Raw genomic sequence first — 21422 nt, 5'->3', positions numbered from 1 at the left:
GGTGTAGTAACTGGAATACTTTCCTTTGTGTATTCTGATAATCATGTAGGTGCTTCCCACAGAATAGGAATTCAAGGGATTGGGATACCCAGAGCCACATTTTTACCCATTTCCAAAGCTGACAAACAACAGCTAAATCAGCGTCTCCTAGGTAGTGCCTAGAATCAATGTTAAGGCATCAGTCAAAATCTGTCAGGGTTCTGGATTTCCTCTGAGTCTAGCAATTAAGAAGAACTTTCCCAGGCTACTTTCTCAGATCATTTTTAGCCCCGGAGGCTCAGATTCCTCAAGATTTAGTAGCACCCCCTGGAGGATGGAAGCAAAGAATGTGTGGAGAAAAGCCCTTTTCGCAAGTGCCCGGGGTGTAGTCAGTCTTAGGAAACGAGAAGCTGTTCTGAGCAGTCCAGCCCAGAACCTGAAGGAAGACGTAAAAGATTGCTACCTAGAATCTTGACGCATTCAAAGGGCTGCCTTTCTGACCAAGGGAGACTAAGCTGTGGTTTCTAAGGCCCAGAACTGCAGCCTTGTTCAGGGGACTTAAACACGTGTATAAGATGAGGCTACACCTTTAAAAAACCAGAGATTTGGGTTAAAGTAATGAAAGTTCAATTTGCCTCCCCAAACCTCTACTCATTTTCTATAAAAATAAGAAAAAGAGGAAAAAGAAAAGTCATGGTTTGTCTGTGAGGCTCTTGGAAGAAAAAATTCATTGGATTGATGGTACTGTACCATGTATCTCAAGTTCTACCAGTTCAACCAACAATGTGGACAATGATAGGGGAGAATTTCAAAAGAACATGAACTCCTCTTACTGAAGGAAACATTCCTATAAATATTTCATCTTGATCATTCTAGGCTTTTTCTACATACACATGTATTTCCCACAAATTGTGGGTCACACTCTACATATTATTTTGTAATCTTTCGTTTTTCCCCTGAAACAATCTGATGTGAGCATATTTTGGTTCTTATATATTCTTCTATAGCAAACTTTTAAAAAACTTATTTATTGGAGTGTAGGGAGTTACAGTGTATCAATTTCTGGTATACAGCATAATGTCCCAGTCATGCATATGTATAGTTATTTTCATTTTCATGTTATTTTTCATTAAAGGTTATACAAGATATTGAATATAGTTCCCTGTGCTATACAGAAAAAAATAGTTTTTTAATCTTTTTTTATATATAGTGGTTAACATTTGCAAATCTCAATCATCTGTACTCATGTTTCTCTTCAGATTGTATAAATCTTTCGCCTTTTACAGAGAAGACTTTTAATGGCTGCATAATTCATTATTTTAATGTATCATCATTTGTTAAAGAATTCCTCATTTAGATTTTTTCCCCTGTTCCCCCCATTAGCAATTTATATCATTTTACATCAAGCATGGCTTATCCTTGATTAATTTTTCACTCTCAAAATGTAATCACAGGATCAAAATGTATAATTATTTTGAAAGGTTTTAATATGCATTGTCTTACTGCTTAAAGAAAGTTTGTACCAAATTTACTCTCATTATCCGAGTATTCTAGTGTCTGATTCACCTTACTCTCGACTTTAGATTAAAAAAATAAACTATAATCTCATTTCTTCTATTTTTACATCCTTCAATCTGCAAAGAGCTTTTTATTGGTTATTTATTATGACTGGAATTAATCTCACACTGACTGCTCTAGCTATGACACCCATTAAATGAGATTAGTCCATAGATGAGCTCCCAAGAATCTGTGAATAAAATAGACTTTTATTAATCCAGCCTTCAAATGCATTAGGGGAGTTCATTATTTAAAAGATCCTCCCGTGGTAAACATAAAACTAGCATATGAGCTAGGCTTTTTCTAATTCCACTCCTAGGTGTATGTCCAAAAGAATTGAAAGCAGGGACACAGACAGATACTTGTACACCCATATTCATAGCACCTTTATTCACTATAGCCAAAAGGTGGAGACAACTGAAGTGTTCATCAACAGTGTTTATTTTGGATAAACAAAATATGGTATATACACACAATGGAATATTATTCAGCTTTAACAGAAGTTAAATTCTGGTACCTGCTGTAACATGGATGGACTTTGAAAATATTATACTTAGCAGAATAAGCTAGACACAGAGGGATAAATATTGTATGATTCCGTTTATACGTGGTACCTAGAATAGGCAAATTCATAGAGACAGAAATAGAATGGAAGTTAACAGGTACTGGGGAGAGGGAGGAAGGGGCGTGTTATTTAATAGGTAAAGAGTTTTTGTTAAGGATGGTGAAAAAGTTTTGGGAATAAATGTGGTAATGGTCATACAACACTGCAAATGCATTTAATGCCGCTGAATTGTATGCTTACGAATGGCTAAAATGATAAACATCATGTTATGTATATTGTATCATAATAATTTTTAAAAACCTATCTTTTGCTGTAAAATAGCCTTTTCACATAATGATATTTAGTCAGAGACCGTCTGTCTGAGATTGGGTGATTGCTTTTGGTTTGCAGGCTACCGGCTCTCAAATCGGGATGATGGTGAATTCCTTCACTAACATCACTGTGGCCATGATCATTGCCTTCTTCTTTAGCTGGAAGCTAAGCCTGGTCATAGTGTGCTTCTTCCCCTTCTTGGCTTTATCGGGAGCTGTACAGACCAGAATGCTGATGGGATTTGCCACTCATGACAAGGAGGCTCTAGAGGTCGCAGGACAGGTAATCTCACAGACCCAGTTTTCAGACTGCTTAAGGCTGAGTGGCTGTCAGACTGCTGAGAATGAGGAGTGCAAACAGACTTAAAGAAGCTGTTAGCCAACAAACATTCATGGTTAGAGACCTCCCACTAGCCTTTTTCACATATGCCTCTGATGCTGTGAGACTGAGTAGCTGTGGAGAAATAGAGGGGCAAATACAGAGGGTTACATGTTTTCAGTTTCCTCTCAAGCAGTTATTTTTTTCCACATCCCATTTTGGTGTAGTATTCTCATTTGCAAGAGAGGATAGTTCTCTTTCCTCTATGTTTGTTTTGTTTTGCTGGTTTGTTTTCAGCTTAACGATTTCTCCAGGTCATGTTGCCCACACAGAGAGGAGTTATCAATTTTTTCATGGCACACACTTTTAAGTTTCACACTTTAGTGTCTGCTAGACTTGGGGCAAACATATTTCCCAAAGACAACCAAGAGATACATGCAGTGTAGGTCTCGAATACACTTAGGGTTTAGCTATGCACTTTGAACAGATGTCCTAATTAATATCTGGTTATCAGGAGTAAATGAAGAGATGGTGGTATAGACATTTACCAGGGATAGGAAATCACACACACACATATACATACCTTCACCTTTTAACAAATTTACTATAAACTAGGTTTTGTCTCTTTAAAGAGAGAATCTGAACACTGCCCAAGTAGGAAGAAGCCACAGGATTTCACCTGCCAATGGTGGAGAGTAGCCAAGTTTTGTACCTTTTTTAGGATAGGACCCTAATTCAGGAACAGTGATTATTTACCCATGGATTGAAATGAATACAAAGTTATAGTATCAACTAAAAGATAAACTTTACACTTAACTTTAATTTATTTTACCTAATATTTGATCAGATTAATTTTTTTAAATGAAGTACAGTCAGTTACAGTGTGTCGATTTCTGATGTACAGCACAATGTCCCAGTCAAGCATATACATACATATATTTGTTCTCATATTCTTTTTCATTAAAGGTTATTACAAGATATTGAATATAGTTTTCTGTACTATACAGAAGAAACTTGTTTTTTTAATCTGTTTTTATATGTAGTGGCTAACATTGGCAATCTCAAACTCCCAAATTTGTCCCTTCCCACCCTCTTTCCCCTGGTAACAATAAGATTGTTTACTATGCAGATTAATTTTTAAGAAATAGAATCTAATATTTTAAATTTATATTATTCAATCTTTTGTTGCAGACACATCTAAAGATACCATTTTAGACATTTCAAATGAATTCACAAAGAGGCTAAGAAGTATTTAAGGATAACCATGTGTACCATTTTCTGCCTCTTCTCTCTTCCTCAATAAGTAGAGGCAACAAAGTCACATTAGTATCAAGTAGAGCTTGAGTGTAACTGATAGAATGTCTCATGGTCCAGTTGATCTCCAGCAACTTCTTTGTGTTCCCAGATGATGTCCCCATCTCTAATTTGTACTGTGTTCTGAAATTTGCACCAATAGTCTAATCCATGAAACAGTTGAAAATGTCATGAAACTAGTTATCTCTGCTCTCTTATTTCTAAAACTTTTTTTCATTCTTCAGATTACAAATGAAGCTCTCAGTAATATCCGCACTGTTGCTGGGGTTGGAAAGGAGAAGCAGTTTATTGAAGCATTTGAGACTGAGCTGGAGAAGCCATACAAGACCGCCATCCGGAAAGCAAACGTTTATGGGATCTGCTTTGGTTTTTCCCAGTGCATAGTATTTGTCGCTAATTCTGCTTCCTACAGATATGGAGGCTACTTAATCCCCAATGAGGGGCTCCATTTCAGCTATGTGTTCAGGTGAGGACTGTCTGGCTAAAGTTACAGAAGATCAACACTCTAGGGAAGGATAGTCTGGTTCTGTCCCTTAGCTTTTGCTGCTTAACAAACCATCCCAAACTTGGTGTCTTAAACAGCTGAGGTTTATTATTAAGATTCTGTGGGTTGTCAGGGTGGTGGTCCTTCTGGACTGTGCTGACTCAATCAGGCTTCTGAGTGGCCTTCTGTCTCCATGTGGCCTCTTAGCAGCTGAGCATGTTTTCTTCATGTTATGATCTCAAAGTTCCAAGTGCAAGAGAAGATTGCAAGCCCCAGCGTGCAAGCACTTCCCAAGTCTCTGCATGCATCATGTTTTCTAATATCTCTTGGACCAAAGACAGTGGTCCAAGCCCAGACTTAAAGAGGAATGGAATCTGTCTTTTGACGAGAGCATTCAATACGTGTTTCTCCTTTACTCTCACACTACTCTCATACAACACTCTGACGCCTGATGGATGTCCTATAGTTCAATTTATTCTGATGCTACTTACCTGGAGATGTTGGATCCTCCCACAGATGAAGAGCTCAATCCTATTACACTGCCCTCCCCCAGTCACCCACACACACTGCAAGCCCAGGTTGTCACCTATGCTTCTGACCAACCAGCTGCAGACAAAAGGTTCCCATGACCTCCTCCTTGGGTCTGATTAACATGTTAGAATGGCTCACAGAACTCAGAGGAACATTTTACTCACTAGGTTACCAGCTTATTAGAAAAAGATGTAACTCAGGAACAGCCAGGTAGAAGAGATGCATGGGCACCGTATGTGGGAAGGGCTTAGAGCTTTCATACCCTGTCCAGGAGTGCTGCTCTCCCCAAATCTCCACGTGTTCACCAACCCAAAAACTCTGTGAACCCGTCCTTTTGGGTTTTTATGGAGGCTGTATTACATAGCCCTGACTAATGAGATCATTGGCCGATGGTGACTGAACTCCATCTCCAGCCCCTCTCCCCTCCCCTGAGGTCAGGCATGGGGTTCCACCCTCTGATCATGTGGTTGGCTTTCCTGGCAGCAAGGCCCACCCTCAGATTATTAACTAAAGACTTTAGGAAAGTCCCTTCAATAACATAACAAAGGACACCTCCATCTTCTCAAAACTTAGGAAATTCCAGGGGCTTGGGGGCTCTGTGCCAGGAACAGGCAGAAGACAAAATATATATTTCTTATATAAATTGCAGTATCACAGAGGAGTCAAAAAATCAGATTGCAAAGAGGTGCATACGGAGTAATAGGATGAATCAGGCATTTTCATAGTCTACCGCACTGGTGAATGCTGAGAAAGCCTTGGAGGGCATTAGGGAAATCTGTCCCAACAGAAGCCTATTCCCAAACCACAAGTTCTCTCTTCTCACCTTCTATCTTCTTCTAGAAATATAGAAGAAAATTTTTCTCTTGCCCCATTACACCCACCCCAACCAGGAAAGTCTCTTTTCTCAATTTTTGTATATTTATAGCTGTCAACCCAAACCAGAAATCACAAACTGTTGACTTGTTTAGCTTATGTAAAATTTTTGAAGAATAATTTGCCACCATGTATAAATTGGGGGATGACAGAAAACTCCGGATTTTCTGGCTTCTCTTTAAAAACTGAAAGATGACCTTCCATCATTTCCCATTTTTTTCCAGGTGCTTTTCATTGCTTTAAGCTTTGAACTGGATCCTTGGAGATGTTTGGGATGGCAAGTCTAGCCTAAAATGATTTCTGCTTGTGAACTGAGCAGTAAAACAAAGGCCCTGCCTCCCCCAACCCCCGCCGCCACCGCCGTCACCGAAGCAGGCCTCTGTGCGTGGTTGTGCGGGTGGACAATGTTGGAGGGGGCCCTTGCAGCATAGTCTATACAGAAGGGCTGCTTCTTACCATGTTTATCATTCACTTGTTCACTCACTCATTTGCTTATTAATTATGAACATATTGAGGCTGGGACAAGTAGAAGGTTCCAGGCAATCTCATCTTTCTCAAGCTGTCGGAAACATGAACTGCATGCATGCTTGGTACAGAATTGATGCTCATATTACCAATCACTGTCTTTTACTCATCATAGATTCATAGAATGTTAATGTAAAAATTCAGCCCAATCTGGTAATCTTTCAAACTCCCCTCTTTTTCCCCCAAAGTCATCTTTTTTTTTCCCCTCAATTTTTTTAAAAAAAGGCTGTTGTAGTTGAAGCAGGGTTTGTAGGTCTGAGCCCCCCTTGTTCAATCTTCCCCTCCTCCTTTCTTCTTAGAACACTATCTGAAAACTGCTAATCTCTCCAACCTCCCATTCCAGACAGTCTGAAGTGACCTGCTTAAGGCTGTTCAGTCCCCTCCTAGCAGAACTGGGGCAGGACCCCAAATTCCTGCCTCTTAAGCCATCACACCAACCACACCACAACCATCTCTACCCGGATGTCTGTCCCATTGCAGGGTGATCTCTTCAGTTGTACTGAGTGCAACAGCTCTTGGAAGAGCCTCCTCTTATACCCCGAGTTATGCCAAAGCTAAAATCTCAGCTGCACGCTTTTTTCAACTGCTGGACAGACGACCCACAATCAAGGTATACAGTAGTGCTGGTGAAAAATGGGTAAGTACTGAGGTGGGGGTAGGAGGGCAGTGGGGGAGGGTTGTGCTTCTGTGTGTGTGTGTAGAACAGATGTTGGGGCTGGTTATTCAATACCACTTAGCTTCTAAATTCTGCAGTACATGGGTTCATTCATAAGCACTCAGAAAGGACAGACAGTAGTTTTATCAGTGTACAGGAATGAGGTACATTAGCATTAAAAATTATTCAGAAAGCAGGCATTTAAATAAGGCAGTGATATCCAGTGAATGCTAAATTGTGTAATATAAAACACACTTAGTTCTGAAATGAATGAAGCTATAGCAACTGCCATGATTTCTACTGATGTTCTGGTAAGGAAGGTAGAAAAACCAGTTTTTCTTGTCCAGAAATAACTGATTTAATTCATGTTTATCTGGGTTCAAGTTTTAGCTCTTGTGGACCCCCAGAAAATTAATTTGATCTCACTGAAATATCACTTTTTTCTAATTGATAGTCCCTTAAGGTGTTTTTAAATCTTCCCTGACTAATTTTTAATATTCCCAGTATGTTTAAAAGATCAAAACAAACCCAAACTTTAGTAAAGTTAACTGAATTCAAAAATCTTTTTAAATTGGTCAAATGACCTACTTCTCCTTCAGCTCAGTAAAAGTTAAGTCCCTGTGTGGTTTATTAAATGTCTATCCATTTCTAGAGCTCACACTTCAGAGAGTACAACTGGAGGTATTCACCTTTGCAGGACAGGGATCGAGTAACTTTCTGTCTAAGTCATTTCAAGGGCAATGCTATTATTTTAAATCTTTGGGGGAACAGAGCTGTTGGAGTTTGCAGAGTTACTGGCTTCTTTGATGTAACCATATCTTCTAGCTGGTCTCTTCCATTGCAAATGTCAAAGAATGTATGTCAAGGAAATCCCCTTAGGTGAGAATGGGAATAAGAGATCAAATATCTTTAAATTCACTGCTCAAACCTCCCTTTATTCTGCATCTGCTAGAATAAGGAATAGAATGCCATTTCATTAAACTGCTGTCTTTATACTTTGCACTTTGGTAGCATGGAGTTGAAGGTATCTTAAGCAGGATTTAAAACTCTGATTTAAGTGCATTTTTGATATTCAGTATTCTAGTAGGAGCTTATATAATTCTAATCTCCCTGTCCACAGGACAACTTCCAGGGGCAGATTGACTTTGTTGACTGTAAATTTACATATCCTTCCCGACCTGATGTCCAAGTTCTGAATGGTCTGTCAGTGTCTGTTAGTCCAGGGCAAACGCTGGCATTTGTTGGAAGCAGTGGATGTGGCAAAAGCACCAGTATTCAGCTGCTGGAACGTTTCTATGATCCTGACCAAGGGAAGGTGGTAAGCAATGCAAACGCTTTTGAGAATTATGCTTTCTGCGGAGTGTCGCCAACCCCTCACGGTGCTCTTCAAGATTGTACCTTGCCTGACTCACTCCAAACCGCTTGTCTTGGACACTTACCCCATGACTATTTTCCAGTTCCAGTCATTTGTTGGTTGACCTGATTCTACCTCCCAGTTTCTAACATTATATTCTCCCTAGTTCCAGATGGCCGGCTGACCAGTTAGGCAAAGAAAACTGCCAAGCTGGAGATGAGTATATTTAACAGAAGCATTCACTTATCTATAAATGGAGCAGAAAGTGCAGACTAATCAGGAAACTAATGACAGGGCACAGAAAAAATGGGGGTGATAAGAAACCCAGTGATAAATGAGTAAGAAAGGGAATTTAGTGTGAAAAATCGGAGACAATCCTGGTTCAAAAAGCTAAAGTCTAAATAATATAAGGAAATCAAACTGGTAGTCATGTGGCATAAATCTTCGGAAAAGATATTTGAAAAATTGGTGGTTGGCTTTGTTGCTTGTTTTCCACAGCATTTCTTTCTCTTTTCTCTTCTTTTCTTTTTCCTTTCTGTCCTTCCAAATAATATATGTGGAGGAGTACAAAATAGATTTAGGAAGATTTGCAATAAAAAGCAACTCCTTATTCCACCCTGGCCCCAATTTTTCTTCTCAGTGGCCACCATTTCAAACCACTTGATGTTTTTAGATCTCCCAGTGATTACCTCAATGCCTGTAAATAATATGCTTATGCTGCTATTTCACGACTTAACAAATTTAGACTCTGTTGACTTATTCTCAAGAGGTGGAAATTTATCTTACCCTCTCCACACCCCCTCCTTTCACCCATCTCTTCCCAATATAGATATGTCACTTTGAAAACGTCTTCTGTTCATAAATTTAACCAATACACTTCTGTTTCTTTTCTGTCACCTATAGATAATACCTCTTGAATTCTCATTTTCTAAGATGAGAATATTCACAATTCTACCTTTGTTTTCGTCCCTTCCTCCCACTTTTTACCTCTCAAGTCCTATTAACTACACTTTTATATTCTCAAGAATATAAAATGCTTACCTTTTGTTTATAACAATTATTATCTTTCATGCTTTCACTCTCGGCTCCTAAATGTTGAAAATCTATTAACAACTTTTATCATGATTATGTAAATATTGTTCATCCCATGGTCAAGTAGTGAAGTATAATAGCATTGCATTTTCTTTCTTGATGTTTTTCTAAAAGACTTTTTTCTTTTCTTGCATTCTCTGCCTTTATAAAATCTTTAGGTTCTTCCGGTGTCTCTATCCTGATACCTATTAAGAGGAACCTGCTTCTTTCTCTTATTTTGCACAATCTATGCCTGCTGAACAATTGTCACCCTGTGAATTCCCTGCAATATCTTCTGGATTAGATCTGTTATTTCCTAGTTCTCATAACTTGCTCTTTCTTTAGTTTCCCCTCTCATTTTGTTGGAGTGCATCTGCAAGTAGTTTTCTAAGAAATGATTCAGAGGTGTGGGTCTGAAAATGTTTTATTCTGCTCCACACTTGATTGTTTAACCCTAATCTTCTGTAAAAGGCTTTTCTGATATCCCTGGATAGTATAATCTTCATTGTAATGAGGATAGATTAATATTATGAGGAGAAATGCTGAGAGAAACTTGAAAGAGGCAACTAAAGTTTCCCTTGCATAAAGCAAAGGAAGGAAACAAGCAGACAGAAAAGGGTAGAATCCAGGAAATTATGAAAATAAGGAGTAATAGTTGATTATCTGTAGTTTATAATCACTTCTGTTATTAATTTTAGGTATAGAGATTTTAACTTGTTTGAAAGTATTTGGTGATTGACAAACTTAGAAAGTACATTGCACTGAGGGTTTGATCTCTACAAAAGAGAGGATCCAGTTTCCCTGAATGTCAGATCTTTCATGTCTATCACCCAGGTAGACTGTGAACTATATGACATGCAGAGACCCGAAACTTTCATGTTTGACTTCTTCAACATTAACATATATATTAAGTATATTTCTCTAAATGTGCTCAGTGAATGTTCTGGTCACAGGTAAGAAGCAATGCCTATGAAGAAGTCAATATGATTCCTTGCATTTCATAGACGTGATGTATTTTGTTATATATCATTATGAAACATTTCTGCAAACTTTTGTCAGTAGGAAAAATACTACCTTTAATGCAATTTTTAAAAATCCTCTTTGCTCTTGAGAAAGCTAGCAAATGCAGGCATTCATTTTCAACATTTCATTGGATACCTCTTGATGTGCCCAGCACTGCGTTAGGCCCTGTGGGAAGTTCTAAGGAGCATGAAGTATGTCTTCTGTCTCTGCGGAGCTTACAATACTGTCACACATCCAACAAATAGCAAACACTCCCAGTGTTTAATTCAGTACCAGATTGTGCTCTGCAGTCTATAAGTACTATGGAAAATGAAGAGAGGAAAATGAGTAAGGGTTGATTGTTGAGGAATGCTTTATATTTTTTCTAATAGTTTGCTTTTTACAGTGCCAAAAAAGTAACTAAAATACAGTCTGTTCACTCCATTTAATGTAATCTTTTTCTGAAATCATGGGGCCAAATGTTAGACGTTTGGTACCTTTACTTTGCTAAAGCTTTTAAGTGAAAGAGCTCAAATGGTAGATATTTGAGTTCCTATTCTTAAATGCCAAATAGACCATAAGTTCCTAGAAAACAGAGATAATTTTGTCTTTATGTAGCATACAGGAGACTGCCTAGCGTGGTACCTTCATGGCAGGTAATTCAATATATGTTTGTTGGTTGACTAGGTAAATAAATGTACTCCTTTCTTTCTTGGGTCTGCTACCTTAATTATTCAGAAGTTAGTATCAGTGAAATCAAGGAAACAGATTGGATTCTTACATTGTCCAATAACTTTTCATAGGAAACCCCTATTTCATAACCCATGGAGTCTAAAAATTGAGCAAATCTGCATTCTTGTATAGGATATGCTGCACCAAAGGATAAGTGGAAAAAAATAATTTATGTACTGTCCTGAGTGCCTTTCTCATTTCTACCATGTGCAGAGCTAGAGTTTGGGAAACAAACAAACAAAACTGTGTCTGATCACAACTTTGACACCACTTCTGACAGGCACTGCCCTCCAGAGGTCAGAGGCAACATGCTTTATTTCCAAGAGTCCTGGGATTGTTGTCTCTTAAGCAAAGCAAATGTCCAACGTAACTAATTCTAGAATACGAACTTTCCTCTGCTGGAATTCTAAAACTCAGTGCCCTGGTTGTCACCTCTGTTGGCAGATGATAGACGGACATGACAGCAAAAACGTAAACGTCCAGTTTCTCCGCTCAAACATTGGAATTGTTTCCCAGGAACCAGTGTTGTTTGCCTGTAGCATAATGGACAATATCAAATACGGGGACACCACCAGAGAAATCCCTGTGGAGAAAGTCATAGAGGCCGCAAAGCAGGCTCAGCTGCACGACTTTGTCATGTCACTCCCAGAGGTGGGTGCCAGGTCAGGATGGTTCCCTTTGGGAGATGGGGTGGAGAGAGGAAGGACAACCGAAAAGTATTGTGATTGTGGCTCAAGGAGAAGGTCAAAGGCAATACTACTTGCTTCCTGGTGCCCTGGGATTGTCTCAGTCTTTTAAGAAAAATAAATGTCCTTCATCGATATATTCTTTCGTTCTGGAAAGTAGAATATTATCCAACGCAAAGGGTGCTATAGAACTTGTTATGCATAAAGCAGTCCTGCATTGAGCATCAGCTTAGCATCGTGGGAAAAAGTCCTGAGATTTGGAGCAGACATTGATTTGAATCCAAGCTCTGCCACTCTATCCTAGTGTAAAGTTACTCCTGTAACTTGGGACACTTACTTTTCTGTCACTCAGTCATCTGCAAAATGCAAAAAATAACTCAGAATGGGAGAATACACCTAATAGCCACACAAAGAAAGCTGCTGCTGTCATTACTGTCCTCACCATCATTTCGTTACTCGGGCAGCAACTACTGTGCATTGAGGGGTAAGTTGTACCTGCCTTGGAGTCTGTCACTTTCCCAGAGCCAAGTCTGAACGTAGCACAACATCACCTCTGCATTTTTCCATCCACCAAGAATCTCTCTTGGTGGTTGATCACAAAGAAAACTAAGACATGGAAACTGAATTTTAGGAGCCAAATATTGCCTTTAACCTTTTCCACTCCTTTCAAGTACCACTGTGAAATCAGTTGTCTCTGTAGGTGATTATGTTTATAAATTTTGTTCTGGGCTTTTTCTGTGTTCTTTTTACCAGGGCTCCTAATTCTTAGTCAGGCTCTTGGCCTGGTTCTCCTTGTGTAGCCTAATCCACAGGCATGTGGAAATTCCCATTTGCGTTATCCCGAAGGAAAAGCGAAGTTTGTGTGTCTCCTGGACGATTCCTTGATTCCACAAATCTTTGTTGAGTGCTTCCTCATTTCATGGGAGGCACTAGTTTAGAGTTGGTTTATTGCCTCTTCTTCATAGAGACTTTTCCATAGTAGCCTTCACTGAGCGCTTTTCTCCACAAGGGCAAAGTAGATTGTCGCAAGTCTCACTTGGCATGGTTGAGCATTTGTCCAGAGGCCAGGTGGCAGGGGTAGGAAGCAGTCTGTGGAAGACAGGGTAGACTGGTGATGAAGAGCAAAGGCTTGGAAGCTGGACACACCTGGATTTAATTTAATTTTTATTTTTCAGGAGGGTAGGTAATTAGGTTTTTAATTTATTTACTTACTTGACTGGAGATTTAACCCAGGACCTCATGTGCCCATTCTGCCACTCAAGCTATCCCCAACCTGACGCCTGGATTTAGATCTCACCACCACACTGCTTTTTCGCTGCTTTGACTTTGCACAGTTTTCTGACCTATCTGTAAAATAGGGAGAAAAGAACATTAAATGATAGTCTTGGTAGCATAGTTAGCACAGCACCTGATGCATAGTAAATAATCTGTGAATGTAACTATTTTTTCCCCTTTTTAAAAAAAATCGAAGTATTGTTGATTTGCAATGTTTTGTTAGAGACATGGAGAACATAACTATTTTTCTATATAGGCATCCAGCTAGGGATGTTCCTTCATAATTTCATCTAAAACAATAAATATGTGAACTAGTTATTAATATCTGTGTTTTTCAGGTAAGTTTGCAGCTCACAGAAATTTAAATAATCTGTTCATAACCACAGAGCTAATAAGCAGCGAGAGTGGAGATTCAAAGCTAGGCTTGTGTTCCAGAATGATGCCTCCTCCCTGAGGGAACAGACCCGGTGATCTCTCAAAAGGCCCTTGCATGCCTAAGGTCACACTGTCTTGGGAAGATCTTCCAGACAGGAATTCGGAAATCAGGGAATCTTGAATCACGGAGGATCCCCTACAAGGAGAAAGAGAAAATGCCACCCTAAAAGAAATACAGAGAAAGAGATACAAAGTCCCCTTGTTTCCCAACATGAAGGGTCACAAACCTCATATTTTTCTTATATTCTGAAATGGATTTGACATCCTTTATAGAAATTACTTCCAATCTCAAAAAACAACAAATTATTTAAATCCACAGAAGGGTCATTGATATGGGCTCCATACAGCATAGGAGCAATGGCTGCTTCTGGTTCTGAAACTTACCCTACTTTTTCCAGAAATATGAAACTAATGTTGGGTCCCAGGGGTCTCAGCTCTCTCGAGGGGAGAAACAACGCATTGCTATCGCTCGAGCCATTGTGCGAGATCCTAAAATCTTGCTACTAGATGAAGCTACTTCTGCCTTAGACACAGAAAGTGAAAAGGTAAGTACTGATTTTCTAAAGTCTTAGATCATTATAAGTGAGTCTTTTGCTGTAACATTTGTCCTTATAAAATGGCAGTATTTTCAATTTTCTGATTCATTAACAGTAGAAATTGCTACTACTTTGTGGAAACCAAAAGACAGTCTAGAGAGAGTGATTTAGAATAGGATTGCTTCAAATAATAATAATAAAAAGATTAACTTTAAAATAATGATTGTTTTTAAGATTCTCTAGGCTAGGTGACTTTTTTACCCTCAAAAATTAGCTTTCTTAAGTAAGAAAACAACCCAGGCCATCTGTTAGGCATTTCCTATTTCATAGTTCTAAAGATTCATGGCACAGCAGGTGGGATACGTACAATACAAAGTAAGAGGCAGCATCTGATGTGCGGTTTGCATGTCAGGAAATGCAATTGGGCAAAACACAATTAGGAAATTTACCATTTGCAATTAACTCCTCAAAAATCAGGATTCCATTTTGGAGAGGGCTAAAATATCTCACTGAAGAACGTTATCAGGAATGATCACTTAACTGCTACCTTTCATTGTTTCCTTGGTTTCATTTTCACAATCTAGACCATCAAATATTGTAAAATTACACAGTAATCTCCTAGTTTGGTTCATTCTTGCTTCACTGAAGTTTCTCAACCTGTGGACGGCAGTTGAGGTCCTTGATGCGGTGCATTCAGCAAATGTTTATTTAATCCTCTCACGTCCAGTCTTTGGCTTTAACCCCTGAATATAGTGATGCCACTCAGGTGGTATGAAACAGAACTCTTGTGATGATGAGCCAGGAAACAAGCATGTGTCTTTGCATCAACTTCCCATCTTTTTGCAGACGGTGCAGGTCGCCCTGGACAAAGCCAGAGAAGGTCGGACCTGCATTGTCATTGCCCATCGTTTGTCCACCATCCGGAACTCGGATATCATTGCTGTCATGTCGCAGGGGAGAGTGATTGAAAAGGGGACCCATGAGGAACTGATGACCCAGAAGGGAGCCTACTACAAACTAGTCACCACAGGAGCCCCCATCAGTTGACCTGACTTGACAGCTTCATGCAGAGATGATGCACCAATTACAGGAGTGTCATGCTTCTTTTTTTTCCCTTTAAGGAGAAGTAATGATATTTCACTTTTACAGACGCTGTCATACATTGGTATGTGAGCTAATTTGTAATGACGTTCAATAATAATTCAGTTTTAAATGTTTGTCTATAGCAAATGACAGCAAATTTTCAATGTCAGTGAAAATCCAGTGTCATGCAGCTGCTCAGCCATCACCCAGTGTTTTCTTCACTCAGAAGGAGCCGGTCCCAATTACCAGGTGGGAATTAGCAGGAAGGCATGGACTAAATGAGACTTTGAATTCCTCAGGGTCAAAGGACCATCTTTTGCATTTTGAACCCTCAGTGTACACAGAGCCTGATCTAGAATTGGCACTCAGTGAATGTTTTCTGAGCTGGATCAAGGTCATATGCATTCAAATGCTCTACCACTGAGCTGTACCCCCAGCTGCTGGATCAAGGTCATATGGAGAAGAATAGAAGACCTGAGGACCAACTGGGTTTCTTGACTAAAGTCTTCTTGTATGTTAAAGCAGATTCATTCATCTCTAAGGATGAGAATGAGGAAAGGAGGACTTCAATACTCTAGACACTCTCAGGCTGAGAGAGGCAGAAAAAGGCAAGTTTTAGCAGGGGCTTCCCAGGTAGGGATGTTGATTTATAGATTCAAGGTGTGGTACATGGATGGTGAAGTCACCATTTATTACCCTAGAATCTACCAGTGTGACTGGAGCAGGGGGCTGTACCCCCAGCCTTGTCCTCTACACGCCCGTCCACATTGATTGCTGTCCTTTGTTTCTCCAAATAACAGTGGATTTTATCTTGTTGTAGCTTCACATGGTGTTATACAAAGACACCAGAAAAACGCTGATGTTCACTTTATCCTTACTCCCTAAAACACGATGAAATGACATTAAAAGAGTTATAGAAGACATAAAGTTACAAAAATAAAGAAGACAAAATAATGACAGCAACATAACTTTTGCAGCCAGGAAGCAAATGGACAACTGATAATGGGTTAGAAGAGGAAAGGGTTAGAAGGGGAAGCCTAGGAAAATCTGTTTTGTACCACAGACCCCAGAAAGACTCAGGTGTAAAGACACTGGATCCTTCTGGTGGAGAGCAGGGAGGGCAGAAGATGGGGTTGAAATCCTGTATAGAAACAAAAGTGCATACTCCTCTCTTGTAGTAGGAGGGCCACCCTTTCCCAATCTGATGGCCACTCTTTCACAGTCCCAGCAGAAGACTGGCTATTCCCTCTCTGGGGAACTGACCCAAGTTACAGTTGTAGGGGCAGCTAACATACAAGAGATGGGGATTGTATGTAAAGCTAAAGGTGAACAGAGAAATTCCAGCTCCCTCCTTCTCTAGCAGGAGATTGAAGGATTACTCTCTGGGAAAACTGGCCAATCAGAAGAAAGAGATCCATGAGCCCAATGCTAGGGATCCCCAAAGAAACTCCCCAGCCAGATCACCCTACTGTGAAGCCCACCTGCCAACAACATGCACCCACTCACTCAGAGCTGCCATTGGCTTTTCAGTACCTCATTCTTACCTAGGAGCTGACTGCCAAGGATCACCAGACACTGAAAATAGTTCAACATAAAAAGCAAAACGACAACAATAGAACACAGAGGAAAAGGAATATGAGAGGTAACAGAGCCAACACAAAAATTAGGAAAACATTCAAAGAGTGCTAATACATTTGCTCGGTGAGATGAGAAGATACTCCCATCCAATTTAAAAAGAAACAAGAGGCCATAAAAATGAACATACTGAAAGAAAAAACACCCTACAAAAAGAGCTCTTGACAGCAGAAATAAAAAATTCAGTAGCGGGACTGAAAGTTCCTTTTAAGTGGTCCTGCCATCAAGATATCTCCCTAGTCCATCTCCTTTCCAAGCCCTTTCAATTTTCAAGTGTTCTCTTTCTATGGCCAACAAATGAAATTCTGCCTAGAAATAAGCCTGAGCTGCTGTGTATTGAGGTATATAGTTTGTGTCTCAGGTCCAGTGTTTCCTGGTATAACCATACAGGTGGTTTAGTAAGTTAACTAGTTAGGTCAGAAGAATTGATGGTTGCCAAGTCAGGGAGGGAGAGGGTGGAGGACAGCATTCTAGTTAAGTTATGACAAATGACAGTGACAAGAAAGTTGCAGAATAAAGATGCCTGTGAGAAGCAATTAAGCATGTACTCATCCAACCTTATTGAAGAAAGAAGACCAAAATCCATTTGTTTAAATTTGCATTTCAAAGAGGAAGAACATAATCTCTGTGCTGGGAGGCTGCCTGCTTCTCGGAATAGAATGTGTCTGGTGAGAAAACTGAACAATTAAGGATTATTTTTCAAGTAAGATATTTGAAAGTTATTGACAAGAGGGATAATGTTGACTGAAGAGGACTTGATTTGGGAAAACAATTGAGTTTTGAGGCTCAGTGACAAGGGAAAGAATTAAAACTTCAGAAATTCAAAAATAAAGTTGCAAGTTTATTTTACAACACCAGGGAGTTCCAATGTCTTTATTTTTACCTTGCATCCTGTATTACTCACAAAGATTTGTCTCTGTGATTTTACATTATTGTTTCTCAGTTGATGGAGAGACTTGCTTAATCTGTTGTGTCTGACACTTATCTTAAGTCTTTCTGTAATTTCTAATGTTTTCATGTTGCATTCTGCTATGATCAAGCTCTTCCCTTAACCACAGTTAATAAAAGTTTACAGAAGAAAAAAAAGATAGAAGGATTAGAAGATAAAGTTGGAGAAATTTTCCTGAGGGTAGAACAAAAAGACAGAGATGAAAAATAGAAAAAAAATTTAGAGGAACAATCCAGGAGGTGTGATAATTAGCTAACATCAATTCCAGAAAGATAGTTAAGAGAAAACTGAGGGGAGAAATTATTAAATAGTCCAAGAATATGTCCTATAATTGAAGGATATAAATTTCCAATGAGTTCACCTGATGTCAAATATAATAACCAAAATCCTACCTGGGCACACTATTATGAAATTTGGGAAAACTGGCAGAAAGAAGATACTAAAATTTTCCAAGGTGGGGGGAGCAAGTTACACATGATAAAGAAGCATAGTGACATAGGACCTCTTGACAATGACACTAAAAGTCAGAAGATGTAAAGATTTGCCTTCAAAATTCTGAGGGAAAATTATTTCCATCCTGTAATTTTATGTGTAGGAAATTATTCTCAAGAATGAGAAGTCTGTATCTTATAATCCAGCTATCCAACCCCTGGGCATATATCCAGAGAAAACTCTAATTTGAAAAGATACATGCACCCCAATGTTCATAGCAGCACAATTTACAATAGCCAAGACATGGCAGCGACCTAAATGTCCATTGACAGATGAATGGATAAAGAAGATGTTTTATACATAATGGAATATTACTCAATCATAGAAAAGAATAAAATGCCATTTGTAGCAACGTGGGTGGACCTAGAGATGGTCATACTAAGTGAAGTGAGACAGAGACTGACAAATATCATATGATACTGCTTATATGTAGAGTCTTAAAAAATGATATAAATGAACTTAAAAAGAGAGAAGCCTAAAGAAATTCTCAGTCATGTAAAGTTTCAAAATTTTTACTACCCGTACATCTTTTCTCAGGAAGCCCCAGAAGGAAGATTTCCCCAAAATAGAGTAAACAGAGGAAGATACGAGACCTAGGAAACAAGTGCTCTAACTCAAGAAGGGGTGATGGGTATCTCCAGGATTAGGAAGGGAAATCCCAGGATTACAGGTATGTTGTAGTCACAGCCAGCAGCCAGCCCAGACTGAAACAACAAAATAAGGTTCCAAGAGGGGTGCCTCCCTGAAAAGCGTGTTGCTGCTAACAACGTAATATCCTCCCTGTAGAGTTTGAATGTATATTAGCGATGAGTATATAGAAGACAGAGAAGGGAGAGTGTTAGCTGTTAGCTCTAAGGGAAAAGAAAAATTGTACATGAGAAGAAATACATGTTACACTGCATGACTCACCCAAGAATGTTATTTACAAAGTCATATCAATGTAAATGCTAAATACTGATCTAAACCAAAATTAGAGACAGGTTATGGAATGGAAGAGAAAAATACGTGGGGAAGGTTGTAGAGGGGATAGGACATGGGTGTAAGAGAACTGGTTCCTTTGCAGCAACATGAATGGACCTGGAGATAGTCATTCTAAGTGAAGTCAGCCAGAAAGAGAAAGAAAAATACTGAATAACATCACTTATATGTGGAATCTACACACACCAAAAAAAACCAAAAAAAAAACAACTTATGAAACAGAAACAGACTCACAGGCATGGAAAACAAACTTATGGTTACCGGGCAGGGGAAAGGAGGTAGGAGGGGATAAATTGGGAGTTCAAGATTTGCAAATACTAACTACTATATATAAAATAGGTAAGTTTCTTCTGTATAGCACAGGGAACTATATTCAATATCTTGCAATAACCTATAATGAAAAAGGATGGGAAAAGGAATATATATATGTATATGTATATGTATGACTGAAACATGCTGTACACCAGAAATTAACATTTTAAACTGACTATACTTCAATTTAAAAAAAAGTTAAGGCAAGAGAAAAGGTGGAAAAACACAGCAAAGAGCTACGATAATTGCAACAATAGATACTCAAATTGGATTTGACAGACACATCACTGGAACAGAAGAGAGTCCAGAAATAGATTCTCCAGGATTCCTCATAGTTTATTCTAAATTTCTAATCAGAAAAGTGAGCACAGTTGTCTCTTCCTGTACTGTTCATAGTAATGTGGAAACAATTTGAAAGTCCATGAATAAGAGAACATAGAAAAGGCAAAATTAGTTTGGGCACATATATATAATGGTTTTTACCATGAAGCCAATAAAGTGATGATACTGACTATATTGTTTTTGTGAAAGGATGTCCGTCATATGTTGTGTAGAAAAAAATGAGTTTCAGATCATCACGGACAGTATAATGCCATCTATCCATCTCTGTATATCATCTAGCTACACACACACATACACACCTGCCATGTGTGTATGTGTCTGTGTTTGTACATATTTGTATGTATAAGAGATATCTGGAAGGATTTCTACCAAAATTTCGGTAGCCTTTATTTCCAGTCATTCATCCTCTGTGTGACCAGAGCTCCCTGCACCTACTAGACGCCTGTGGTCCTGGAAGACAGGGACTGGGTCTAGTTCATCTTAATATTCCCAGTACCTTACTCAGTACCAGGTATACAGTGATAATACATCTTGATTGAATAGTGTTTTTAAATTCACAAAAGTAGCCTTAATTTGTCAGCCCCAAGACAATAAAAGTAGTAAATATCCATTCTTCCCATTTGGTAGAGCAATCAAAAAATAACATGAACTACTAATGCTAGCCACATAGGTAATTTAAAATTTTCTAGTCACATTAAAGAAAGAAGAAAGTAAAAGGTGACGTTAACGTTAATAATATATTTTATTTAACCCAATATATCCAAAATATCACCACAACATGTAATCAATATAAAAAAATAAGATATTTTAAATTTAGCATATTAAATATTTAAAACTGATGTGTATTTACACTTAGCATACATCACAGTTCAGATTAGCCACATGTCAGGTTCTCAGTAGCTACATGTGACTACAGCTACTGTATCAAACAGACAGGATTAGAACATCCAGGTGCATGGATATCCTGGTGTGAGCCTCAGTTGTTCCTCCATGATTCTAGTCTTATAAAACATGAGTCCAACTTTTCCCTTGAAACACGCTCTTACATTATATTTAGAAAGTTTGCAAAACTGGTTTAGGCAAAGATTATGATGCCCATTTGACCTAAAGGGAGATCTTGGTAGAATCCGACATTACGATGTCAGAAGTTACAGATAGAATCATGTTGGCCCTTATCAGAGTGGCTACAGTTCTTTACGTTGTTTTATTTATTCGATTTACTAGTTTGAGGTGATAGTCTAAAGAGAAAGAACCAAGATTGTTCAGTGTTAATACAGTAAAACTTTCAAAAATTGCCATATTGTCTAATTCCCCAAAGGTCCTCTTTCCAAAACAAGTTTTGTTCCAATTAATTTATAAGAATAATTTATGATTTTTTTATGAACAATTCTTTAAAATAATGGGAGCAGCACTTTTTTAAATTGAAG

At 38.7% G+C, this 21422-nt stretch overlaps 1 protein-coding gene across 1 annotated transcript in view; it reads left to right on the top strand.

The window, feature by feature from the left end:
* Positions 1-17759, top strand: part of ABCB11 (ATP binding cassette subfamily B member 11) — a 139810-nt gene extending 122051 nt beyond the window's left edge. The window contains exons 25-31 of the mRNA XM_072961107.1: positions 2492-2695; positions 4270-4511; positions 6939-7095; positions 8234-8431; positions 11717-11923; positions 14067-14213; positions 15051-17759. Of these exons, the coding sequence (XP_072817208.1) occupies positions 2492-2695; positions 4270-4511; positions 6939-7095; positions 8234-8431; positions 11717-11923; positions 14067-14213; positions 15051-15251 (1356 nt within the window). The 3' untranslated portion in view covers positions 15252-17759. The remainder of the gene's footprint in view (positions 1-2491; positions 2696-4269; positions 4512-6938; positions 7096-8233; positions 8432-11716; positions 11924-14066; positions 14214-15050) is intronic.
* The last annotated feature ends 3663 nt before the right edge of the window (positions 17760-21422 follow it).

Source organism: Vicugna pacos, chromosome 5, assembly GCF_048564905.1.
Source record: "Vicugna pacos chromosome 5, VicPac4, whole genome shotgun sequence".
NCBI lineage: Eukaryota > Metazoa > Chordata > Mammalia > Artiodactyla > Camelidae > Vicugna > Vicugna pacos.
The sequence above is the reverse complement of the archived record's forward strand: the minus strand, read 5'-3'. Positions and strand labels throughout refer to the sequence as shown.